The sequence below is a fragment of the Nycticebus coucang genome, chromosome 19 (genome assembly GCF_027406575.1).
Source record: "Nycticebus coucang isolate mNycCou1 chromosome 19, mNycCou1.pri, whole genome shotgun sequence".
In the NCBI taxonomy this organism is placed as follows: Eukaryota; Metazoa; Chordata; class Mammalia; order Primates; family Lorisidae; genus Nycticebus; species Nycticebus coucang.
In genome coordinates, this window is record NC_069798.1 from 10106564 (window position 1) to 10134053 (window position 27490).

At 38.8% G+C, this 27490-nt stretch overlaps 2 protein-coding genes across 5 annotated transcripts in view; one reads left to right on the forward strand and one right to left on the reverse strand.

Annotated features, from left to right (window-relative positions):
- METTL4 (methyltransferase 4, N6-adenosine) overlaps positions 1 to 23194 on the forward strand; it is a 44094-nt gene extending 20900 nt beyond the window's left edge. For 2 of the 4 annotated variants that reach the window (XM_053571177.1, XM_053571176.1), the window contains exons 6-9: positions 14365 to 14539; positions 18335 to 18441; positions 18956 to 19047; positions 22500 to 23193. In XM_053571177.1, coding sequence (XP_053427152.1) covers positions 14365 to 14539; positions 18335 to 18441; positions 18956 to 19047; positions 22500 to 22657 — 532 coding nt within the window. In that variant the 3' untranslated portion in view covers positions 22658 to 23193. Of the gene's footprint in view, positions 1 to 14364; positions 14540 to 18334; positions 18451 to 18486; positions 18579 to 18955; positions 19048 to 22499 lie in introns of those variants that run through there. The other 2 variants (XM_053571178.1, XM_053571179.1) reach the window with 2 other exon arrangements.
- Positions 5204 to 8168, reverse strand: LOC128571620 (calpastatin-like). The gene is given in 2 exon segments (XM_053571175.1): positions 5204 to 6814; positions 6817 to 8168. Coding segments are annotated over 2 exon segments (2118 nt in total). The 5' UTR covers positions 8024 to 8168; the 3' UTR covers positions 5204 to 5903.
- Positions 23195 to 27490: the final 4296 nt, after the last annotated feature.

Consider the following 27490-nt stretch of genomic DNA (forward strand, 5'->3'; position numbering starts at 1 on the left):
TAGAGGAATTGTAGGATTGAATGGCAGGTCTATTTTTTAGATCCCTAAGTGTTCTCCAAACTTCTTTCCAAAAGGAACGTATTAGTTTGCATTCTCACCAGCAGTATAGAAATGTTCCCTTTTCTCCACATCCATGCCAACATCACTGGTTTTGGGATTTTGTGATATGGGCTAATCTTACTAGAGTTAGATGATATCTCAAAGTAGTTTTGATTTGCATTTCTCTGATGATTAAGGATGATGAGCATTTTTTCTTTTTTTATTAATTAATTTATTTTTATTGTTAAATCATAGCTGTGTACATTAGTGCAATCAAGGGGTACAATGTGCTGGTTTCATATACAATCTGAAATATTCTCATCAAACTGTTCAACATAGCCTTCATGGCATTTTCTTAGTTATTGTATGTAGACATTTGTATTCTGCATTTAGTAAGTTTCACCTGTACCCATTCTAAGATGCACCTTAGGTGTGGCCCCACCCATTACCCTCCCTCCACCCCAACCTTCCCCCTCACTTCCCTACCCTTGGCCCTTTCCCCATATTCTTATGCTATAGTTGGGTTATAGCCTTCATATGAAGCTATAAATTAGCTTCATAGTAGGGCTGAGTACACTGGATACTTTTTATTCCATTCTTGAGATACTTTGCTAAGAAGAATATGTTCCAGCTCCATCCATGTAAACATGAAAGAGGTAAAGTCCCCATCTTTCTTTAAGGCTGCATAATATTCCATGGTATACATGTACCACAATTTGCTAGTCCATTCGTGGGTTGATGGGCACTTGGGCTTCTTCCATGACTTAGCAATTATGAATTGGGCTGCAATAAACATTCTGGTACAGATGTCTTTGTTATATTGTGATTTTTGGTCTTCTGGGTATATACCTAGTAAAGGAATTATAGGATCGAATGGCAGGTCTAGTTTTAGATCTCTAAGTATTCTCCAAAGATACTTCCAAAAGGAACATATTAGTGTGCATTCCCACCAGCAGTGTAGAAGTGTGCCCTTTTCTCCACATCCACGCCAACATCTCTGGTTTTGGGATTTTGTTATGTGGGCTACTCTTACTGGGGTTAGGTGATATCTCAAAGTAGTTTTGATTTGCATTTCTCTGATGATTAAGGATGATGAGCTTTTTTTCATGTGTTTGTAGATCGTGCGTCTGTCTTCTTTAGAGAATTTTCTCTTCAAGTCCTTTGCCCACCTTGAGATGGGATCACTTGTTCTTTTCTTGCTAATATGTTTGAGTTCTCTGTGGATTCTGGTTATTAAACCTTTATTGGAGGTATAATCTGCAAATATTTTCTCCCATTCCAAGGACTGTCTGCTTGTTTTACTTACTATGTTCTTGGCTGTGCAGAAGCTTTTTAGTTTGATCAGGTCCCAGTAGCGTATTTTTGATATAGCTTCAATTGCCTGGGGAGTCCTCCTCATAAAATATTCACCCAGGCCAATTCCTTCAAGAGTTTTCCCTGCACTTTCTTCAAGTATTTTTATAGTTTCATGTCTTAAGTTTAAATCTTTTATCCAGTGAGAGTCTATCTTAGTTAATGGTGAAAGGTGTGAGTCCAGTTTCAGTCTTTTACAGGTTCCCAGCCAGTTCACCCAGCACCATTTGTTAAATAGGGAATCTTTTCCCCACTGAATGTTTTTTTTTTTTTTCCAGCCTCCCAAGTAGCTGGGACTACAAGGTGCCCGCCACAACACCTGGCTTTTTTTTTTTTTGTTGCAGTTCGGCCGGGGCTGGGTTTGAACCCACCACCCTCAGTATATGGGGCTGGCACCTTACCGACTGAGCCACAGGTGCCGCCCCCCACTGAATGTTTTTAATTGGCTTGTCAAAGATCAAGTAACGGTAAATAGCTGGATTCATCTCTTGGTTCTCTATTCTGTTCCAGACATCTACTTCTCTGTTTTTGTTCCAGTACCAGGTTGTTTTGATCAGTATTGATTTATAGTACAGTCTTAGGTCTAGTAGCGTGATTCCTCCTGCTTTGTTTTCATTTCTGAGTAATGTTTTGGCTATTCGAGGTTTTTTCTGATTCCATATAAAACGAAGTATTATTTTTTCAAGATCTTTAAAATATGACAATGGAGCTTTAATAGGAATTGCATTAAAATTATATATTGCTTTGGGTAGTATAGACATTTTAACAATGTTGATTCTTCCCAGCCATGAGCATGGTATGTTTTTCCATTTGTTAACATCTTCAGCTATTTCTTTTCTTAGAGTTTCATAGTTCTCTTTATAGAGATCATGTCCTTTGTGAGGTAAACTCCCAAATATTTCATCTTCTTTGTCACTACTGTGAATGGAATAGAGTCCTTGACTATTTATTCAGCATGACTATTGTTGGTATATATAAAGGCCACAGATTTATGAGTGTTGATTTTGTAACCTAAGATGCTCCTGTATTCTTTTATCACTTCTAAGAGTTTTTTAGTAGACTCCCTGGTATTTTCCATATATACAATCATATCATCTGCGAAGAGTGAAAGTTTGATCTCTTCTGACCCTGTGTGGATACCCTTTATTGCCTTTTCTTGCCTAATTGTGATGGCTAAGACTTTCATTACAATGTTAAAAAGCAGTGGAGACAATGGGCAGCCTTGCCTGGTTCCTGATCTGAGTGGAAATTATTTCAATTTAACTCCATTCAATTCGATATTGTCTGTGGGTTTGCTGTAGATGGCCTCTATCAGTTTAAGAAATATCCCTTCTATACCCATTTTCTTAAGTATTCTGATCATGAAAGGATGCTGGATATTATCAAAAGCTTTTTCTACATCAATTGAAAGAATCGTATGCTCTTTGTTTTTTAATTTTGTTTATGTGATGAATTATATTTATAGATTTATGTATACTGAACCATCCTTGAGACCCTGGAATAAAACCCACTCAGTCATGGTGTTGCTGGATTCTGTTTGCTAGGATCTTCTTGAATATTTTTGCATCAATATTCATTAGTGATATTGGTCTATAATTTTCTTTTCTTGTTGGGTCTTTTCCTGTTTGGGGATTAAGGTGATATTTGCTTCATAGAATGTGTTGGGTAGTATTCCTTCTTTTTCTGTATTTTGGAAAAGGTTGAGTAATATAGGTAGTAGTTCCTCTTTAAAGGTTTGGTAGAATTCTGATGTGAAGCCATCTGGTCCTGGGCTTTTCTTTTTAGGGAGATTTTGTATATTTGATGCTATTTCAGAACTTGATATAGGTCTGTTCAATATTTTCACTTTATCTTGGCTAAGTCTAGGAAGGTGGCGTGCTTCCAAGTATTGGTGTATTTCCTTCAGATTTTCGTATTTCTGAGAATAGAGTTTCTTGTAATATTCATTAATGATTTTCTGAATTTCTGAGGAGTCTGTTGTTATTTCGTCTTTACCATTCCTGATTGATGAAATTAGAGATTTTACTCTTTTTTCCCTGTTAGGTTAGCCAAAGGTTTATCTATTTTATTGACCTTTTCAAAAAACCAACTTTTTTATTTATTGATCTGTTGTATAATTCTTTTGTTTTCAATTTCATTTAATTCAGCTCTAACTTTGGTTATTTTCTTCTGCTGGGTTTGGGATTGGAATGTTCTTCCTTTTCCAGTTGCTTGAGATGTCCCATTAAGTTGTTAACGTCCTCTTTTTCTGTTCTCTGGAGGAAGGCTTGCAGTGCTATAAATTTCCCTTTTAGGACTGCCTTTGCGGTAACTCAGAGGTTCTGATAATTTGTGTCTTCATTGTTGTTTTGTTCCAAATATTTGGTAATTTCCTTCTTAATCTCGTCTATGATCCCGCTATTCTTCAGCATAAGGTTATTTAGTTTCCATGTTTTTGTATGAGGATGCAGATTCGTGTAGTTACTTAGTTCAAGTTTTATTCCATGATGGTCCTATAAGATGCAAGGAATAATTTGTATTGTTTTAAATTTGCTGAGGTTAGCCTTGTGACCTAAGATGTGATCAATTTTTGGTATGTTCCATAGGCTGATGAGAAGAATGTGTATTCAGTTTTGTTAGGATGAAATGATCTGTAGATGTCTGTTAAATCTACTTGTTGAATAGTTAAGTTTACGTCTAAAGTTTCCTTGCTTAGCTTCTTTTTGGAGGATCTATCCAACACTGCCAAAGGAGTGTTAAAATCTCTGACTATTATGGTGCTGGAGGAAATCAAGTTGCTTATGTCTGTTAGAGTGTCTCTTATAAATTGAGGTGAATTGTAGTTGGGTGCATAAATGTTAATAATTGAAATCTCATCATGTTGAGTGTTACCCTTAACAAATATGAAGGTACCATCCTTATCTTCCCTTACTTTTGTTGATTTAAAGCCTATTGTATCTATGAATAAAATTGCAACACCTGAATTTTTCTGATTTCCATTTGCCTGAAATATAGATGACCATCCCTTCACCCTGAGTCTGTATTTATCTTTTAAGGTAAGGTGAGATTTTTGTGTGCATCACATATCTGGCCTGAGTTTTTGTATCCAGTCAGCTAACCTGTGCCTCTGTACAGGGCGATTTAAGCCATTTATATTAATTGTAAATTTTGATAAGCCTGGTAAAATTTGGGGTATCGAGTTTTTCAAAAGTCCAGTGGAGATTTTTAATCCTTTTGCCACTGTGGAAGTTGGAATTTGATCAAAAGTTTCTGAGTGAGTTTACTTTTGTGGTAAATTGTGGAGGATTGTGCTGGTCATTATGGAGGAATAGGTCTGAGAATATCCTGGACATCTGGTTTACTTATGGCAAATTTCTTCAACATGGGAATGTCATTAAAGTTGGTTTAGCTGGATATAGGATCCTGGATCGAAAGTTATTTTCTTTTAGGAGATTAAAAGTCGATGACCACCCTCTTCTAGCTTACAAGTTTTCAGCAGAGAGATCTGCAGTCATTCTAATATTCTTCCCTTTGTAGGTTATGGTTTTCTTTCATCTGGCTGCTTGCAGAGTTCTCTCCTTCATTTTAACTTTGGCGAAGTTAATTATAATGTATTTAGGAGATATCTTATTCGGGTTGAGTCGTGCTGGGGTTCTGAAACTGTTTGCTATCTGATTTTCAGAATCTCTTGGCATGTCTGGAAAGTTCTCATTCATTATGTCATGAAGGAGAGCCTCTGTGCCTTTTGAAGCCACTTCATCGCCTTCAGAAATTCCCATAAGGCACATATTAGTTTTCTTTTCTTTTCTTTTTTTTTTTTTTTTTTAATATTCTAAGAATTAGATTTTATTTCCTGTTCTCAAAACGTGCAGACCACTGACTTGTCTGGCCTGTAGTTTGCTGACTTAACTGAAGGTTGCTGTGTTTTGGTTGACCTGAAGGTGCAGAAGCCCCCACACGTGGCAAAGAAGGGTTCAAACTGGGAAGAGTTCAGTGTTTCCTGGTTTCTCCAGGGATTTGACTTACTTTACTGCTCAGAGCCCAAGAGGGACTTTGTATAAACATTTGCCCCCACCACCAAATCAAGTACAGTTCAAAAACCCAAGAGGAAAGGGGTAGGTAATAAGAAATCAGAACATCGAAGAATGTTTAAAGCATTTTGTTAATGCTAACAAAAAAAACAAGGTGCAAACTGAAAATGCTATTGAGATTTACAGGCACTGTGTGTACAAGGTGCAAAAGTTTGCAAAGGTTTTCTCTCTTTCTCTCTTTTTTTTTTTTGGTGTTGCTTTAAGAAACTTTATCAAATACATTTATTACAAATATAAAGCTTCCTTTCTCTCCCAACCAAAGGCAATTAAAAAAAATTAAAGTTTATCAATACTCAGCACAATTACACAGGTGAACCAGAGCAATTAATTTTCTTTCTGGAAAAGAATAACAAACCATGTTTAGGATGTCAGAAGACTCAAATCTAGCAGCCACCCAGAAAAAATTATTTTCTGTTGCCAAAGCTTTTTGTTCTTCGAAAGTCACCATTCACCAGCTGAAGATTTTATATGCAGATACCAAATAGCATAAACTTTAACTAGTATCTCTTTCGTTTTTGACTTAGAAGTCCCCTCTGTTGTCTTTGCTGGGTCCTTTGCTTTGCCTTCCTTCTTGGATGCTTTGGAACTGGAAGCAGCCTTCTTGCTCTTATTCTTTGCTGTATTCTGTGAGGTTTCTGTAGTTGAGGGACAGCTGTCAAAATCTCCTGAGAGGGCATCAGTGGGGTCTCGGTCACCTGCAGGTTTCTTTGACTCCTGTGATCTATTTGTAGGTGGCTTCGCAGGTTTGTCCTTCCCATCACTGTCCAGGAGGTGTCTGTAGTCAGGAGGGAGGGTATCATCTTGCTCTCCAAGCTTGTCTCTGTGCTCAGCTTTAGCTTTTTCCTTCACTTTATCCTCCATTGGTTTGTTCTCATCTGGGTCAGGCTGCCTCTGTCCTAGACTGTCAGAGAGTTTATTCAAGGCATCATCAAGATCTTTGTCACTCTGTGACATATCAGAGAGTGGGGCTGCAGAGTGAGTGGTTGAACCTGGGGTTTGGGAAACCACTTCAGAGATGACAGCAGAAAGTTTAGCATCTTCAAATTTAAGAGATGAAGCATTCAGGGGACTGGAGAAGTCCTCAGACAAAGCATCCAGCAGGAAGTCTTCCCTCAGCGGTGGAAGCTGCTCCTTGAGCTCTGTGGGCAGGAGTGGTTTTCCATCTTCATCCTTGACCTCTTCTAATCTATAATCCGGGGGTATTGTTTCTTCTTTTTCACCAAGTTTTTCATGGTCTTCTTTGGCTTTATCCTTGACTTTATCTGTCACAGGTTTTCCATCTTCTGGATCTGCTTCCCTTTCCCCCAGGCTACCAGCCAAGGCCTCTACAGCATCCTCAGGCACTGGACCTGCAAGGCAGGTGGCTTGGGTGGTGCTGACTGTATACTACACATGGAAATCCGAGGCACAGTCTCCACCACAGAAGTTGGGGCAGTGACCTTAGATTCTTCTGTTTTCTCAGTTGGCTTAGATTGTTTTTCTTTACATTTAGACCAGTCAAAATCTTCTGAAAGTTCATCAATGAGTTGTGATTCACTCAGGAGCTTGGGTTTTTCTTCAGGCTGTGGCAGTAGTGGTTTCCCATCTTTATCCATGGCTGGCTGCAGTCTGTACTCAGACAGGACCGTCTCCTCGTCCTCACCACACTTCTCTAGTCTTTCTTCTTTAGCTTTTACCTCATTGACTTCCTTAACAGAACTAAGGTCAAGTTCGGGTTCTGGTTTCTGGGTTCCCAGCAAAGCTGACAGAGCCTCAAGGGCTTGGTCGCTCATTGTATCCTTCTCCACCTTTCTTTTCTTCTCCTGGGGTGGAGCAGCAGTTCTCACTGTCCCTGATGACTGAGCTTTTAAAACCTCTCCTGTAGATTTCTCTTTTTCAGTTTTCTTTCCATCTGCAGTAGGAGAACCACAGGTGAAGTCAGATGACAAGGCATCTATGACGTCCTCCGGCCCCAGGGGTTTTGCAGAGTCTGGGGGAGGGCCTATAATCCCTTCTTTTTTAGCCAAAAGTTCCCTATATTTTGGAGGGATTGTGACTTCTATTTTACCTAATTCCTCTATGTAGGTGGAACTCATTGAATCTGAAACTTCTGGTCCAGTATAAGTTGTACTGTCTTCCTTAGTTTCTTCAGGTTGTCCCAACGTGTCTATTAAATCGTCCAAAGCAGCGTCCAGGCCTGACTTTCCAGATGGTTTATCCAGTTTGGATTCAACTGGTACAGCTGGAGTTAATGGTTTCTCTTCTTTTTTCTTGTCAACTGGTCCCAATGCAGCAGCTATACCAGCAGCAACACTCTCTCCACCAGCAGAAATTGTGTCTTGTGGTTTGGTCTTTCGTTCCATTGGTTTCTCTGATGGCACCTGTTCACTTGATCTGGAAACTGCTTTTTCACTATAAGCATGTTTACCTCCTATGTCTGAGGCATGCTTGGGCAGGCTTTTTGGCTTTGTGTGTTCTTTTGGCTTTCCTTCTTGGGATTTCTTCTCATGAACCACAGATGGCTTAGTCGATTGTGACTTCTCAGGTTCTGTTTTTATGGCCTTAGTTTCTGTGGGATTCATACTGGAAAACTTGCTCGGTGCACCCAAGGAAGCTGATACTGCGCGTGACTCCGGCCCCCAAGACCTCAGCTTGGTTTTCAGGATGTTTGCATTGCTGGCTGGGCTGGCCCCGACAGTTTCTGCTTCTGCTCCAGCCCTAGACCAGCTTGCTCACACATATTAGTTTTCTTCGAATTATCTCAGAGCTCTCTGAAAGAATGATCCGGTTTTGCTCTCTACTTCTCTTCGTCTTTGAGCATTTGGGAGCATTAAAAATCTTTGTCTTTAATGTCAGAAATCGTTTCTTCTGCCTGCTCCATTGTGTTACTGAGGGATTCTACTATATTTCTGAGATCTTTGAAGGCTGCAAATTCTTTTCTCAATGTGTCAAAATGTTTGGTGATTTTGTCTTTGAATTCATTGAATTATTTTTTTTTTCACTTTTTTTATTGTTAAATCATAGCTGTATACATTAGTGCAATCAAGGGGTACAATGTGCTCGTTTCATATACAATCTTAAATATTCTCATCAAACTGTTCAACATAGCCTTCATGGCATTTTCTTAGTTATTGTATGTAGACATTTGTATTCTGCATTTAGTAAGTTTCACCTCTACCCATGAATTCATTGAATTCTTGCAACAACTTTTGAAATGCTCCTTGAATTTCTAATTCCAACTTTACCTCCATTCTATTAATCTTATTTGCAATCCAAATTCTGAATTCGATTTCTGACATCTCAAGCTTATGTGTATGAACGGGATCTTCGGTTGTGACTACCATGTCGTTCCTTGGAGGAGTTGATCTACTCTGGTTATTCATGTTGCTGGAGTTTTTCTGCTGATTCTGCCCCATGATTATTTTACACCGTTTGGCTAGATGAGCAGATAAGGTGAAGTTGGGTTGAGGTTTCCTGGAGTAGTGATTAACCAACCCTTTTGCCAAGATCTTGGACTGGTGTCTGTACCTTTTCCCCTAGAGCTTTGCAAAGGACCTGTACAGCGCTATGACCTGAGACACTTGGGACCTGCTTGGTGTGGTGGGACTAAGTGGCTGTGTCTTGTTTTCAGCTTGTCTGTGTCCAATCCTAGTGAATCAGTAGCTCTGGGTTGGAGTCTCAGCTGTGGAGAAATACCAGCAATGAAATACCCCGCCCTACCACAGGCAACAACTGGAAAAGGAAAATCAAATTTTTCCACAAACATCATACCCAGGGTACCACTTTGGAAGTCCTCAGGTGATTGCACCAGTTCAAGAGTTCCAAATCAATTGTCCCAGTTAGCACCCAGTCTCAAGTGGGGGAGTTCAAAATGTCTCCAGCAACTAGATAACAGGGGTCTGCTGACAGCTCCAGTATGATTTGCTCCAGTGCTCCATGGAGTCAGAAGGACCCACCCAGGAAATGAATTAATCTGGGAAGTTTGAGACTCACACCTCTGTCACACCCAGTCACTGGTAACCTGCAGGGCTGTGACCCAGTTCCCTCCAATGAGCAGATGCTCTGGGTGTTTGTGCCTGCCTGAGACACAGGGAAATCTATGTCTCCTTGGCCAGGTTGCTGTACTCTGCCACCAGCTGGCAGGGGGAGCTGAAGCCTGACAACCTCAGGTGTTTAATGGAGGCTTGGGTGGTTCATTCAGTTCCAGACCCACCCCTGATTGATGGTACTGCCACTTATATTCTTATAGAATTTGCGTTTCTTTCCCAGGCTGTATTCCACTGTGGTCCAGGTGCTGTTTTAGTTCACAGAAACTGCGACTTAACGCTACCCTGTCCTGATGCTGCTGAGCCAGTTCTCACAGAGCTGGCATCTCTGTCTTCACATTACTGTGTTGGGGCAGGCATGGCTAAAACTCACAAACGGCTCTCAGTTCCTGCCCTTCCCTGGGCTGATACTGCTGCCATGCCTGCCTCAGCTATGCTCCCCTAGGAGCTGGTTGCATCTTGAGCTCACAAAAACAGCAATTCTGACTCAGCCCCACTCTTGTGTTTCTGTCCCAGGTCTGTTTTGCCTGTAGCTGCCATCAGAGCAGAGGCCTGGCTCCCTCCAGTTGCTAAGAGAGGCAGGAAGTTCTTCAAAACATCACCGGGGTGTGAGCCCTATTGTTCCCGCTGTTGCCACTGCTGTGCTGTGTGGCACTGTCTCTCCCTCTCCCTTATAGCTCCCTCGCTGCACAGTCCCCACTCCACACCCATGCCGCCAATTCAGCACAGACCTGTAACAGCCCATGCCCTGTCCACACCTCTTGAGAAAATGCCCAAGAATCTGGACTCCATGGGGTATAGGCTTCCAGACCATGGGGTGAGAGTGGAGGGGAGTGCTGGGAGTTCAGAATTGCGGGTAGCATATATGTTCAGTTTTATATATGGCACACTAGTGGGTCTTCTCTGGGGAAGGAGTTCTGGCTTTTAGAGGGTCCCTCCCATGGGATAAAATAGGAGGAGATCTGAACTCTGCTCGCTTGTTTGTAGAAAGTGTAGTCAGCCATTCTCATGGGGGAGGAGACTCCCGTCTGCTTGGCCATGGGTTTTATGTTTCCTTGGGGTCACAGCTTGCCTCAGCAGGGGTGATGTGTGCTCTTCAATATTCTCTCTTGGCTCATCTCCAAACCATCAGCTTTCTTTCTAAACTTCTGTCCTTTAACCTTCCTTCTGGATGGGACCCTCTGTGTAAAGCTAGCTCCAGTCGGCTTTACAAAGAAAACTTTGCCTTCTCTCCCAAAGTTTTAAATTTTGATGTAGTCTAGCTTGTCTAGTTTTTCTTTTGTTCCTTGTACTTTTTGATATTTTATTTATGAAACCTGTGCCTGAGTCAAGGTCATGAAGATGTACCTGTGTTTCCTTCAAAGTGTAGATGATGTTGCATACTTTTCATTGCAACACATGAAGATGCATATTTTGGAATTCGCTTAGAAATTATTTCCCTTAGAGTTAGAAGAGAGGATATGAATATTTATTCCTTTCCTTGTCATCAACCCAATTACATAAAATTAAGGTAACTAAGAAATCTGTAATTTTTTTTTTTTTTTGGAGATAAGAGTCTCAAGCTGTCACTGAGGTGTCACAGCTCACAGCAACCTCCAACTCTTGGGTTTAATCAATTCTCTTGCCTCAGCCTCCCAAGTAGCTGGGACTACAGCTGCCTGCCATAAAGCCTGGCTATTTTTTTGTTCCTGTTGCAGTTGTCATTGTTTTAGCTGGCCCAGGCTGGGTTTGTACCTGCCAGCCTTGGTGTATGTGGCTGGTACCCTACCCACTGAGCTATGGGCACCGCCCCAAATGTGCAATTATTGAAATCATGTAACTTCAAATTTTGACCTTACATTCTTCATACTGTGGCAAAATTAGTTTTTTAAAAATCACTTCTTTTTTTTTTAGAGACAGAGTCTTACTTTGCCACCCAGATAGAGTGCTGTGTCATCATGGCTTACAGCAACCTTAGACTGCTGGGCTCAAGTGATCTTCTTACTGTAATCTCCCAAGTACCCAGGACTACAGGCGCCTGCCACAATGCCCAGCTAGTTTTTTTCTTTTTATGTAAGAGACAGGGTCTCACTCTTGCTCAGGCTGGTTTCAAACTTGTGAGCTTAAGCAATTCTTCTGCCTCAGATTCCCAGAGTGCTAAGAATCATCATTTTGATTACGAGAAATGCTAGTCTATTAGAAGAGCACTGGTCTAAATGGCAGGAAACTTGGGTGCTTCACATCTGAATTGTTCTACTCATTTATTTGTCTATTTAAGAACTATTTATTGATTATTCCTGACATCATGGAGTTGGTATGTCTTAGAGCTAGATTCCAATGGTTGTTGCATTTGGCCACTTTTTTCAGAGCAGGTATAGCTGTATAAGTAAGTCTCATTGGACTTGGCTGGAGAATAACATAAAGGAGAAAGTAGAAACAAAGAGCACAGCAGTTCTTAACTTAGTTGTAGATGGAAGGAGACCAGACTGAGGGAATTTCTCCCTTCTCTTCTTTTTCTCTCCCCTCCCCTCCTCTCCTCTGCCTCTTTTCTCCCTCCCTCCTTCCCTCTTTCCTTTTTTCTTCATTTCAAATGGAATAGTATAAGGATATTTACAGGCTGATGGTAAAGAACTTCTAGAGAGATTGAAGATCCAAGAGGAGGGCAATGATTGGCATTATAAGATATGAGTGTATGAAATTACACCCGGAGGGGTCAACTTTAATAGGTGAAGTCATGCCATTTCCTTAATAGGAAGTGTGTGGAAATATGTAAGTAAGGGTGTATAGAGGGGAAGAGGGTTGGAGTGTTGAAGGAGCCTTTAGTTTTATTGATAGTTGAGTCAGTTTAATCTGCCAAGAGTGACTTTGGGCAAGGGACTGAAAAGTGGTGAGGGTCTGTTGCACTTGATCAAGAATAAGTAAAAGAATTGATGAGTAGTTTGGAAAGGGTGAGAATGGATCTCATAAACTTTGAGTGACTCAGTTCTTCTGTTCTGTATTTTCTCCATCTAATTTTCCCATATGAAGACATTGAATTAAATTGTGATATTGGTTTGAGATGGGAGGTTTACAGGAATTGAGAAGGTGAAGGTTAAGGGGGGTTGCTTTGCTGCTTTTAAGAAGACAGTGAAGTGATTGGTAGTCTGTGGGGAAGAGGAATAAATGTCAGGGAGAAACTGATGGACTCAGTAAGGCGGAGGGATGGGGCTGTGGATTCTTTGATAAGGTCAAAGAATAGGTGAGGCATATAAGGTTATGGCCAGAGATTGATGTTTTTGGTTTGAGAAAGGGAGCAAACATGAGTGATGACAAAAAGAATTTATGGCATTGAAGTGGATTGTTGAAGTGATGTGAATGCAGTTGTTTTTGTTTAGGTGAGTAGTTGAGGTGTGCAATTATATGGATTGTGTTGTGAAAGTGTTCAGAATAACAGCAAGGTTAATGTTGGTGAGGTAGAGGAATCTCAGAGCTTGAGTCCTCATTGAATCTGGTGGTGGTGAAATGGGCTAAATAAGGAACGGTAGAATGTCATGTCTGGATAGCAAACCTCTTGGAAGGAAGAAGATTTTATGGGAAGGTGATTGATTGACTTACAGCCTAGAAGTGTAATGGGAGCATGCTGACCTCTCCCCTCCTGTTGAGCCTTGGAGAAAGGGCCATATTCATTTGATTGGATTAAAATTTTTTTTTTGCCATCCTATTTTTCAGAAATAATGATTGGATATTATTGAGCAAGTGGTGTTTTAGCAAGAGAACCTAGACTTCATACTATTATTGTCCGGGAGGTACCAACTATAGATTTTTTTTTTTTAAGTGACACCAGGAGGGCTTCAGAGAGCCCAATGGAATTGACTAGAAGGAAGAAATCAGGGTGATAGATTATAGGTTGCAAATGTAGTGGGAGGGGATAAGGATGGGCTAGTTGAGAGATGACCCAAGGAGTCAGCACTTTGCAGGTTTTGAGGATTGTAGGGGGATGAAAAGTTTTATTTAAATAGATTGGCGCTAGCATTACCAACTTCACAAAATTTACTTGGTGCCAGGTCAAGCCTGTAGGTTTGAAATTGGGTGATTGAGGCACTTGTTTAAAGACTTACTGTGATGGGGCTCTTGTGTAACACACTAAGTGTGGAATCTAAACAATAATATTTGCTTGATTTATTTTTTGTTTTTGTTTTATGAGGTTGGGTCTCTCTCTGTTGCCCAGGTTAAAGTACAGTGGTGTGATGATAACTCCCTACAACCTACATCCCCTGGGCTCAAGTGATGCTTCTGCCTCAGCCCTCAAGTAACTGGGAGTACAGGCTTATGCCCTATGCCTGGCTATTTTTTAAATAGTTTTGTAGAGACAGGTTCTCACTGTGTTGCCCAGGCTGGTCTTGAACGTCTGTCCCTGAGTGATCCTTTGGCCTTGGCCTCTCAAAGTGCAGATTACAGGCATGTGTCTCCATGAAACAGGACTAAAATTTGTTTTTATTTGTTTTGTTGTTGTTGTTGTTTTCAGTTTTTTTGAGGGAGGTTCTACCTACTGTTACCTGGTCCAGAGTGCAGTGGCATCATCATAGGTAACTGTAACCTCAAACTCCTGGGCTCACGTGATCCTCCTATCTCAGCAATATTTGATTAATTTATAAGGGAGAAAAACATATGTATTGTAAATAGAAAAATTTCCCAAATGCAATGCACTGAGAAGTGATGAAAGAGTACAGCCTGATGATTTTATACTAGTAAAAGAAAAATGAAGTTATTTCTGACTTGCACATAATAATGTGTCCACTGGGTGTCACTGTGTCTTCATATTTAGCTACACAAATACTTAGGGCCACTGTTGTACAGGTCTTTTCTCTGCTTATTTTTCTTTTTTGCAGTGAATTTTTGCTCATTTTTTTTCTTTTTAGGTATGGTTATTTATCACCATTGCAAATAAAGCAAATACCTATTCCTAAACTGGCTGCTCCGAACTGTCTGATTGTTACCTGGGTGACCAACAGACAGAAGCATCTACGTTTTGTGAAGGAAGAACTTTATCCTTCTTGGTCTGTGGAGGTAGTTGCCGAATGGCACTGGGTAAAAGTAAGTTCAGAAGTTAGCTTATTTAAAAAAAAAAAAAGAAACGAAGCCAGCTTATTTGTTAATGTGGTGTTTTTCCAGCGGCTCTAGGTGTTTCTTGACTCATGTCACTATTCTTTCAACACAAGCTAATTCAAACATTTGCTTTGCTGCTAAACACTTTTATCTTATTCTCAAGGCTTTTACCTATTTCTTCTGTCTTTTTGTAGTAGGTCCCAAACAAGTCAGGAAAATGTCAGGATAAAATTTTAAAAAGCTCCGATGTCTCATTACCAAACATAGAAATGGTCTCACCCTTTGTTTTCTTCCCCCTCTAAACAACCTGTAATTTCAGTCACCCTTTGTGACTTCTTTCTGAATTTTTGTTATTTTGCAGGGGATGAGGGCATTATTTTAGAGGGGTGGGAAGATGCCCGAGCTAAGAACCTTTTATATTCTAAATCTTAACTTAGGTCTTACAGTTTTAACTGAGGTCCTTGTGCCTAGTTTTGAAAGAAATTCCAACTCTAAGGTTAGTTGAAAGATCTTTAATACCTCTGCATGCTACAATAATACCAAAAGGTACAAAAAAATCAGTCATCAGTTCTGAGTTCATTGGATTTCCTTTTAAAGATACGTTGACTATATGAATTCTACAAAAGCCCTCCTGAATTCTGAAAAGATAAGCCAGGTTATTATTTTAGTGCTTAATATTTACATAGTTAACATATTCTTTTTATACACAATAGGGTTGTATTTTTATGGACTTCGTGCGTACTTTTCAGTCTATTGGAGTATTTTCTAGAAGTTGTGAACGGTAATCACCTCTTATCCGTGGGAGATGCCTTCCAGGCCCCACAGTGGATGCCCGTTGCTGCATCTATACAATATGGATGTGTCTGTAGCTATAGGGTAGTACCAAACTTCATATACATTATGTTTTTCATATAAATAAATAAGTAAATAAATATATACATACACCTATGAGAACATTTAATTTATTAGTTAGGCGCAGGAGATTAACGACAATAATTAATGAAATATAATAATTATAATAGTATAGTACAATAAAAGTTATATGAATGTAGTTTCGCTTCTCTCAAAGTATCTTATTGTACTGTTGTCACCTTTTTTCAGACTGGTTGACCATGGATAACTGACACTGCAGAAGGTGACATTGTAGATAAGGGGGAAACTATTACATCTTGTTTATTTGTACTTACTTTATGAGGCTTGACAAACAAAGATTTAGATGTGTCTTTGTTTTGGTGATATACTCTGGATTTAGTTTTGGTTTATTTAGTATAGAGCCATGACAGGAATAGAACAACCCATTCCATCTTTTATTTTTTTTTTGACACAGAATTTCACTCTGTCACCCTGGGTAGAGTGCTTTGGCATCATAGCTCACAATAATCTTAAACTCCTGGCTCAAGCAGTCCATTTCCCTCAGTCTCCCAAGTAGCTGGGACTATAGGCACCTGCCACAACGCCTGGCTTTTTTTTTTTTTTTTTGAGAGACTGGATATCACTCTTGTTCAGGTTGGTCTCGAACTCGTGAGCTCAGGCAATCCACCTGCCTCGGCCTCCCAGAGTGCTAGGATTACAGGTGTGAACCACTGCACCTGGCCCCACCCCATACCATATTGCCTATTATGGTAGTTTTTTTATAGTCAGAGATTGGGATCATCTTCTGAAATCAAACCCAGTAAAATATTAATATATAAAAATTAAGATTATGTCTGTAATAGTAATCAATTCTAATAGATGGCATGGTAAGACAGTTTAAAACAAAAATACAACATATTAAGTGAAGCCTTAGGTAATTACCTAGTAAAATAGTATTGTGACAGAAGGAGTAATCTGTTTAGAGGATAAAGGCTATCCAAAGAATAAGAATTTGCCAGTATTTATACAGTGCTATGCATAAGAGATGCTGTGTCTGACTGGCTCTAAAAGGAGATAAAAGGACTTTCTGATTACTAATTTGGTTGTTTAGGTACATTGACATAAGGCAGTGGTTCTCAACCTTCCTAATGCCTCCTAATGCTGCAACCCTTTAATACAGTTCCTCATGTTATGGTGACCCCCAAACATAAAATTATTTTTGTTGCTACTTCTTCTTTTTTTTTTTTTGAGACAGAGCCTTAAGCTGTTGCCATGGGTAGAGTGCCCTGGCATCACGGCTCACAGCAACCTCTACCTCCTGGGCTCAAGAGATTCTCCTGCCTCCGCCTCCCAAGGAGCCTGGACTACAGGCATCAGCCACAACGTCCAGCTATTTTTTTTGGTTGCAACTGTTGTTGTTTGACTGGCTGTGCTGGATTTGAACCCGTCAGCTCAGGTGTATGTGGCTGGTACCTTAGCCACTTGAGCCACAGGCACCAAGCCATTTGTTGCTACTTTATGACTGTAATTTTGCTACTGTTATGAATCGTAATGTAAATATCTGATATGCAGGATTGTTACAAAGGGGTTGCGACCCACAGGTTGAGAACTGCTGACATAGGGTAAAGTTTCCATAGATAATAGATGTGAATTTTCTGACAGGGAAAACATATATCCCCATGGTAAATAAATGAAGTGATCTTAAAATTATGTTTAGAGTTTGATTAGCTTAAGAGTCTCCTGCTGTACCAATTGAGGTAGCTGGGTGCCCTGAGTTTGATTAGCTTAAATGAGTTTTTGAGAGTATAGTTATCTTGGAGTGAAATAATAAAACTGATAATACTTCTAGACTAGGTATTATCTATCTTACCAAACACCCAGATTCTTTTCTTATTAATTTTAGCTTTGATGGTATTTAATGATACCATTCCCTATAACTAAATGAAAATGGCATTATTATGATCTCCTCAATCACATTGCCTATAATTAGTAAATTGCCAGGAATCAGCCTAGCAAAGTTATTAGGAACTCGGGAGTAGACCAGTGTGGAATGGAAAAGAAACACAGAAAATAGAGGGATCAGGAGGACCTTTCCTCAGTAGGAAAAGGCAACCTCAACTTTATTGCACAGCTTTTATATACAGTAGCTTGAAGGCATGATTTTGTCATAACTGCATAACTTGATTAAAAGCAGCCTAAAAGCAGAATAGCATTCTCAGCAGTCTGAGATGACCAAAAGGGCATGTCTCCATTCTAATCTGGTTCAAGAACCAGCCATAACAGGGAACAGCTGTGGCCAGGTTGCATTCGGACTTTGACTCAGATGAGGTTCCTCAAAACTGGGGGACCTTGCTGCCCAGAAGTTCGGCTCCCAACAGTAAATGTTATTTGAATGAATCAATAAATGGACTACTGTTGACATGGTTACCAGGAAGAGTTTTAATGAAAAGTAGAGATTGTATATGTGCAGGACGATAATAAAGTTATATTTGAAATATTTATATTTTTTAAAATATCTTATAAAGCATTGTCCAATATGGTAGCTGCTACCATATGTGATTCTTTCAGTACTTAGAAATGTGGCTACTCCAAATTGACATGTGCTGTTAAGTATAACGTACCATTGGATTTCAGACACAGTACAAAAGAAAGAATGTAACATATCTCAGTGGCCTTCTTGAATTCATTACATATTGCAATGATAGTTTTGGATATGTTAGATTAAATTAAATTTATAATTAAAATTAATTTCACTATATTCTTTTTACTTTTGTGGTGTTTGTACTCGAAAATTTAAAATTACATGTGTGGCTCACCTTATATTTTTATTGAATAGCAGTAGCCTGGGGGTTTAATTTTGTGTGTGTGTGTGTGTAAACTGTCCAGTGATGGGGAAAAAATAACCATTTTTTGTTGACTCCTTCCTATTAGATCACCAATTCAGGAGAATTTGTGTTCCCGTTAGATTCTCCACACAAAAAGCCTTATGAAGGTCTGATACTGGGGAGAGTTCAAGACAAAACTGCTTTACCATTAAGGTAAGACAGGTAATTTTTAATTTTATTTATATTTTGTTTTCGCAGTTTTTGGCTGGGGCTGGGTTTGAGCCCGCCACCTCCGATGTATGGGGCCAGTGCCCTACTCCTTTGAGCCACAGGCACCACCCCTTGGACAGGTGATTTTCAAAATTATATAAATGTATTAATTTCTGTTTTTAAAAAATGATTAGCACAATAATTATCGATTTCTCTTAATTTTTATATTTTTGAAAATCTGAAAATGGCCCAGAACAGAAGAGAATGAGTGGTATGGTGCATGAAACTTTTAATTACCTTTTGTTTTATTTAGGGTGTAATTGCTATTTATTGTAAATGAGCAAATGATAGGAAACATCTCAATGCTTAAATTGTTGATTTTCTTCATGGATTCTATTCTTAAATTTGCTTTCAAATCAGAGTTTGAAAGAGAAAATAAAAAAACCAACACAACTGTACCTTATATGTGAAGATTGTTTTTAAAATTTAGTTTATTTTCTTGTTCTGTTTTAATTAGGAACGCAGATACAACAGTGCTCCCCATTCCAGACCACAAATTAATTGTCAGTGTGCCCTGTATTCTTCACTCACATAAGCCACCGCTTGCTGGTATGTTTTTATAAATTAGAATTGTTATCACTTTTGTTAAATTTGAAAAAGGATTGAATTTAGTATTTAAATAGTCTACAGATTTGGAAATTAAATCAGATGTGTTTTAATTAATCTCTACAGTTTTATAGTGAAATTCATAGGGAATTTATGAAATAGAGACTGTTATTAATTTTATGTCATCTCAGCTTTTTCTGTTCCAGCATTTTGCAGATTCTCCATGTTGTTGGTTTCTTCCCCATCACCAGCCACAACAGGACCGATGCTGTGGAGGCATCTGTGGGTGTAGTTCAGCCAGGGGCTTTAGTTACTATCAGGGCTGTTACCTCTTGCTTATTCTAAAACAGGAATTTAGAATAGTAGTCAGAGAAATAGTTAGAATTCCATATTTGGTAGAGGCTCTCAGTTTTGTTTTTTAAGAGGTAGTGTTGCTTTTCTGAAAGATTGAAAAGTAGTCGCTGCAGCTTGGAATTTTCACCAGTCTTAATACCTTGGTCTCAAATTCATCACAGAAACTAAGCAGCAAAGGATAGTGGGGAATTTGGCTTGGGAAATTGAATAATGTGAGTTTAAATCCTAGTTCTGGATTAGTTGAATATTTTCCTACCTCAAAGTCCTTATTTAAAGAAGGAGTAATAGGCCAGGCGCAGTGGCTCACGCCTGTAATCCTAGCACTCTGGGAGGCTGAAACGGGTGGGTTGTTTGAGCTCGTAAGTTCGAGACCAGCCTGAGCAAAAAGCTTGACCACGTCTCTAAAAACTAGCCAGCCGTTGTGGCAGATGCCTGTCCCAAGTCCCAGCTACTTGGGAGGCTGAGGCATGATGATTGCTCGAAACCAAGAGTTTGAGGTTGCTATGAGCTATGATACCACAGCACCCAACCGAGGGTGACAAAGTGAGACTCTGTCTTAAAAAAAAAAAAAAGGAAGGAATAATGATATTTAATCTTTTAAGAGTTGTAAAAATTAGTTATAATATATTGAAAATTATGAAGCATGTAGTAGAAGCTTAGTAAATGGTACATTTTTGAGCCAGAGTTAAAAAACACTGGAATGTAAATGCTTGAGAGATACTGAATTTAACATTCAAAGTTGACTTTCTGAAGAATTTCTTTAGGAACACATAATTTATTTTATTTATTTATTTATTTATTGTGATACAGAGTCTTAACCTGGGCAGAGTGCCATGGTGTCATAGCTCACAGCAACCTCCAACTCCTGGGCTCAAGTGATCTTCTTGTCTCAATTTTTCTATTTTTTATAGAGACAGGGGGTCTTGCTTTTTGCTCAGGCTGGTCTCGAACTCATGAGCTTAAGCTATCCTCCCTCCCACCCACCCCCACCCCCCGCCTCTGTCTCCCAGAGAGCTAGGATTACATGGAATACGTAATTTATTAATTTGGTAATCCCTGCTTGATTAACAAAACAAAACCCCTGCAAGCTGGCACTTAGGCAAACTACAGGCAGCTTATGTTATTTTGCAGAACATGGAATAGTTTATGAGCTAAGATACATAGGAAAGTGAACACAAATTCCCAAGAAAATTTTTATTGCTAGCATTCAGGATTCCTGTTACCTTAAATTGCTGTGGAGAAGGATTTCTAGAATAAAAGAAAAAGAAGGGTCTTTATAGTATTAATTCATTTGAGAAATATATAGTTTATTTGTGCATATCTGATATATCATCTGTTCTTTAACTGAGAGGAATTATAGACTCTTTAATGCATCAATATGATTTAAATGAAGAGTGACACTGCACTATTGTTTGAGGGAATAAAGCCCTATGTTCGGCTCGAGCTATACCTGATTGTATACGTATTCCTCTCTTTTGAGTTTTCTTTAACATTTGATGAGTAACAAAGCTTAATTCAGTGTTTGCTTCAGGCCTTATTTTACTTAAATAAAAAAGTTAAAACCTTAAAAATTTTTCATTCTTAAATGATAGTTAACTATTTATTAATTCCTTTTACATAGAATAAAACTATATATAAAAATTAGTCTCAGAGGAAGGGTTTAAAATAGTGAATATAAATTAGCCTTACCCTGTATTACAGCTTGTGTCTTTGAAATGCAGTTCTGCACATTCCCAGTAGAGAGCAGCACAAACACATTTTTAGGATTGGGAATGTTTACAAACAAGTTAAATATTGGAGGGGAAATCAGGATGACTATCTCTATGTATATAATCTTTACGTTTTGGCTAAGTAGTGATAGAGTTATTTTTGAGTTCATGTTATTTTGTATATTTTGGGTATAGAGCAGTGCAAATTAAAGCAACTTTCAGATTTCTACAGTGTATTTTACTCTGAAGTCATTAGCTCTAGGGATTTGTGTAATGCATATCCTATAATGCTTAAAACTTTTATATTTAAATGTTCTTAAACTGTTTTATGCAAATCTATAAAATAAAATGTTCTCCTTTTTGTATGTAGAAAAATCCAGAGTATTTTTCTTCTAAAAGTTGAATTTCTTATTTCTTTTGTAAAATGTTAAAGGAGAAGACCACATTGGTAGCATATACTATTTCAAAATGATACACTTACTCTGTTTAAGTTTGAAAATTTTCTTCTATAGATTGAAAGGTAGGACATTAGTAGCTATGGCTTATAACCTAACATTGTATGTAGTAAATGTATATTAAATTTGAAGTTAGGAGATAAAAGTATTTGAATCAAGATTTTGGCTTTCTTATTTCAGACTCCCCAGTAGCTGGACTACTGGCGCCCATCACAATGCCTGGCTATTTTTAGAGACGAGGTCTCCCTCTGGCTCAGGCTGGTCTCGAACTTGTGTGCTCAGGCAATGCACCCACCTCAGCCTCCCAAGTGCTAGGATTACAGGCATGAGTCACCGTGTCCAGCCTTTAAATAGGTGGTTCGTGGTGTTTCTTTAGAGTTCTTTTTTCATACATGGATTATATTTATTAAAAAATGAATTAAGTTAACCGGAAAATGGCTGGGCGTTGTGGCGGGCGCCTGTGGTCCCAGCTGCTCGGGAGGCTGAGGCAAGGGAATCACTTAGGCCCAGGAGTTGGAGGTTGCTGTGAGCTGTGTGAGGCCACGGCCCTCTACCGAGGGCCATAAAGTGGGACTCTGTCTCTACAAAAAAAAAGAAAAAAAAAAATGAATTAAGTTAGTTCTCAAAAGATATGTCAGCAATATTGGAATACTGAAAAGTCACCTAGGTGGCTGTTAAAATCCTCATTTTTTGTCTATAAGCAAAACTTCAACAAATCAGGACTACTGAAAATTCTGACTGTATTCTTCTTGATCTCAAGGATGCTTGTTTCAAATGGCTTTCTGGTGACAAATAGTAAAGGTTGTAATGAAATCCTTGAAATTAATTTGCTACCTTAAAAAAAAAAACTCTTCATTTTTACTCTTAACTGTTAATAGGAAATTAATTTCTTAATAATTTTTGTCTTTTTCTCTCTCTCTTTTTTTTTTTTTGGCAGAGGTTCTAAAAGACTACATTAAGCCCGCTGGGGAATGTTTGGAATTGTTTGCCCGAAATTTACAGCCAGGTTGGACTAGTTGGGGCAACGAAGTTCTCAAATTTCAGCACGTGAATTATTTTGTCACTCTGGAGTCTGGAAGCTCTTATCTTAATTAAAGTAGTGATTTCACCCAGTGTTTTCTCACCCCCTCTTCTTTCATTCTTACTCATTTTTTTCTTTTATTACCAACCAGTATACTCAGAGATATAAACAGGATCTGGTTTTTCAGTAAAGTGACCAGAAGCGACTGGCCTTGGTGTAATTATGTCTGTTATGATCAGTTGTCTGTCTAGTATGTCCATTATGATCATGACATGGAACATTTCATTCACCCTAGAAACTTCACATGTCCCTTTGCAGTCACTCCCTTCCTCCCATTAGTGGCCCCCAGCAAACAGTGATTTACCTTTTTTATCATGAGTTTTGCTATTTTAGAATTTCACATATATAGAATTATGCAGTGTGTAATCCGTTGCGTCTAACTTCTTTCACTTAGCATATTGAGAATAGTGTACTATTTACAGATTATCTACCAGTATTACTGAGTAAAATGTTAGACCCAAATGATTCTTTGATACGTTTGACAATTTATTTACTGATTTTGTTAAAGGAAAATATATTACTTTTCAATTTTTTTTTTCTTTAAGACAGAATCTCACAGTGTCGCCCTGGGTAGAGTGCTGTGCTTAAAAACTCTTATGCTTAAGTGATTCTCTTGCCTTAGCCTCCCAAGCTGGGACTGCAGATGCCAGCCATAACTCCTGGCTATTTTTAGAGATGGGGGGTCTCGCTCTGGCTCAGGTGGTCTCAAACTCCTGAGCTTAAGCAATCTACCTGCCTAAGCCTTCTAGTGTGCCAGAATTATAGGCATGAGCCACCATGTCCAGCCTGAAAGTGTATATATATATATTTTTTTTTTTGTTAAATCATAGCTGTGTACATCAATATGATCATGGGGCACCATACACTTGGTTCATAGACCATTTGACACATTTTCATCATATTAGTTGACATAGCCCTCCTGGCATTTTCTTAGTTACTTTGCTAAGACATTTACATTCCACATTTACCAAGCCTCACATATACCCTTGTAAGATGCACCACAGGTGTTGATCCTTTCAATGCCTCTCCCTCTACCCCCCTCCCTCCCCTCTATTCTTAGGTTGTAACTGGGTTATAGGTTTCATGTGAAGGCCCTAAATTAGTTTCATAGTAGGGGTGAGTACATTGGATACTTTTTCTTCCATTCTTGAGACACTGTACTGAGAAGAATATGTTCCAACTCCATCCATATAAACATGAAAGAGGTAAAGTCTCCATCTTTCTTCAAGGCTGCATAGTATTCCATGGTATACATATACCACAATTTATTAATCCATTCGTGGATCGATGGGCACTTGGGTTTTTTCCATGAATTAGCAATTATGAATAGGGCTGCAATAAACATTCTGGTACAAATATCTTTGTTATGATGTGATTTTTGGTCTTCTGGGTATATGCCCAGCAGAGGAATTACAGGATTGAATGGCAGATCTATTTTTACATCTCTAAGTGTTCTCCATATATCTTTCCAAAAGGAATGTATTAATTTGCATTCCCACCAGCAGTGCAAAAGTGTTCCCTTTTCTCCACATCCACGCCAACATCTCTGGTCTTGAGATTTTGTGATATATGCTAGTCTCACTGGAGTTAGATGATATCTCAAAGTAGTTTTGATTTGCATTTCTCTGATGATTAAAGATGATGAGCATTGTTTCATATGTCTGAAGGCCGTGCGCCTGTCTTCTTCAGAGAAGTTTCTCTTCAGATTCTTTGCCCAGCCTGCGAGGGTATCCCTTGTTTTTTTCTTGCTAATGCGTTTGAGTTCTCTGTGGATTCTGGTTATTAAACCTTTGTCGCACACATAACCTGCAAATATCTTCTCCCATTCTGAGGGCTGTTTGCTTGCTTTACTTACTGTGTTCTTGGCTGTGCAGAAGCTTTTTAGTCCCAATAGTATATTTTTGAAGCTGCTTCAATTGCCCCGGGGGGTCTTTCTCATAAAAAACTCACCCAACCCAATTTCTTCAAGGGTTTTCCCTGCACTCTCTTCTAGTATTTTTAGTTTCATGTCTTAAATTTAAATCTTTAATCCAGTAAGAGTCTATCTTGGTTAATGGTGAAAGGTGTGGGTCCAGTTTCAGTCTTCTACAGGTTGCCAGCCGGTTCACCCAGCACCATTTGTTAAATAGGGAATCTTTTCCCCACTGAATGTTTTTAATTGGCTTGTCAAAGATTAAATAACGGTAAGTAGCTGGATTCATCTCTTGGTTCGCTATTCTGTTCCAGACATCTACTTCTCTGTTTTTGTGCCAATACCATGCTGTTTTGATCACTATCGATTTGTAGTCTGAGGTCTGGTAGCATAATTCCTCCTGCTTTGTTTTTATTTTTGAGTAATGTCTTGGCTATTCGAGGTTTTTTCTGATTCCATGTAAAACGAAGTATTGTTTTTTCAAGATCTTTAAAGTATGACAGTGGAACTTTAAGAGGGATTGCGTTGAAGTTATATATTGCTTTGGGTAGTATGGACATTTTAACAATGTTGATTCTTCCCAGCCATGAGCATGGTATGTTTTTCCATTTATTAACATTCTCGGCTATCTCTTTTCTTAGAGTTTCATAATTCTCTTTATATAGGTCTTTCACGTCCTTTGTTAGATAAATATTTCATCTTCTTTGGCATTACTGTGAATGGGATAGAGTCCTTAACTGTTTTTTCAGCTTGACTATTGTTGGTGTATATAAAGGCTACTGATTTATGAATGTTGATTTTGCAACCTGAGACGTTGCTGTATTCCTTGATCACTTCTAAGAGTTTTGTAGAGTCCCTAGTGTTTTCCAGATATACAATCATATCATCTGCGAAGAGTGAAAGTTTGATCTCTTCTGACCCTATGTGAATACCCTTGATCACCTTTTCTTCTCTAATTGCGGTGGCTAAAACTTCCATTACAATGTTAAAAAGCAATGGAGACAATGGGCAGCCTTGTCTGGTTCCTGATCTAAGTGGAAATGATTCCAATTTAACTCTGTTCAATATGATATTGGCTGTCTGTTTGCTGTAGATGGCCTCTGTCAGTTTAAGAAATGTCCCTTCTATACCAATTTTCTTAAGTGTTCTGATCATGAAGGGATGTTGGATGTTATCAAAAGCTTTTTCTGCATCGATTGAGAGAATCATATGGTCTTTGTTTTTTACTTTGTTTATGTGCTGAGTTACATTTATAGATTTACGTATATTGAACCAGCCTTGAGACCCTGGGATAAAGCCAACTTGATCATGATGTATAATTTGTTTGATGTGTTGCTGGATTCTGTTTGTTAGGATCTTGTTGAATATTTTAGCATCTATATTCATTAGTGATATTGGTCTATAATTTTCTTTTCTTGTTGGGTCTTTTCCTGGTTTGGGGATCAGGGTGATGTTTGCTTCATAGAACATGTTGGGTAATCTTCCTTCTTTTTCTACCTTTTGGAACAGGTTGAGTAGTATAGGTACTAATGCCTCTTTAAAGGTTTGGTAGAATTCTGACGTGAAACCATCTGGTCCCGGGCTCTTCTTTTTGGCAAGGTTTTGTATGGTTGATATTATTTCCGAACTTGATATGAGCCTGTTCAACATTTCCACTTGATTCTGGTTAAGTCTTGGAAGGTGATGAGCTTCCAAGTATCGGTCCATTTCCTTCAGATTTTCATATTTCTGAGAGTAAAGTTTCTTGTAATATTCATTAAGGATTTTTTGGATTTCTTTTTTTTTTTTTTTAATTTTTTTATTAAATCATAGCTGTATACAATGATATGATTATGGGGCATCATACACTCACTTCATAAACCATTTGACACATTTTTATCACAGTGGTTAACATAGCCTTTCCGGCGTTATCTCAGTTACTGTGCCAAAACATTTATATTCTACATTTACCAAGTTTCGCAAATACCCCTGTAATATGCACCACAGGTGTGATCCCACCGATTCCCCTCCCTCTACCCACCCCCCCCTTTCCCACTTCCCCCTATTGTTAAGTTGTAGCTGGGTTATAGCTTTCATGTGAGAGTCCCAAATTAGTTTCATAGTAGGGCTGTGTACATTGGGTATTTTTTCTTCCATTCTTGGGATACTTTACTAAGAAGAATATGTTCCAGCTCCATCCATGTAAACATGAAAGAGGTAAAGTCTCCATCTTTCTTTAAGGCTGCATAGTATTCCATGGTATACATATACCACAATTTATTAATCCATTCGTGGATCGATGGGCACTTCGGCTTTTTCCATGACTTAGCAATTATGAATTGGGCTCCAATAAACATTCTGGTACAAATATCTTTGTTATGTTGTGATTTTTGGTCTTCTGGGTATATGCCCAGCAGAGGAATTACAGGATTGAATGGCAGATCTATTTTTAGATCTCTGAGTGTTCTCCATATATCTTTCCAAAAGGAATGTATTAATTTGCATTCCCACCAGCAGTGCAGAAGTGTTCCCTTTTCTCCACATCCCCGCCAACATCTCTGGTCTTGAGATTTTGTGATATAGGCTAGTCTCATTGGAGTTAGATGATATCTCAAAGTAGTTTTGATTTGCATTTCTCTGATGATTAAAGATGATGAGCATTTTTTCATATGTCTGAAGGCCGTGCGCTTGTCTTCTTCAGAGAAGTTTCTCTTCAAATCCCTTGCCCAGCCTGCGATGGGATCCCTTGTTTTTTTCTTGCTGATGCGTTTGAGTTCTCTGTGGATTCTGGTTACTAAACCTTTGTCAGAGTTATACCCTGCAAATATCTTCTCCCATTCTGAGGGCTGTCTGCTTGCTCTGCTTACTGTGTTCTTAGCTGTGCAGAAGCTTTTTAGTTTGATCAAGTCCCAGTAGTGTATTTTTGAAGCTGCTTCAATTGCCCGGGGGGTTCTCC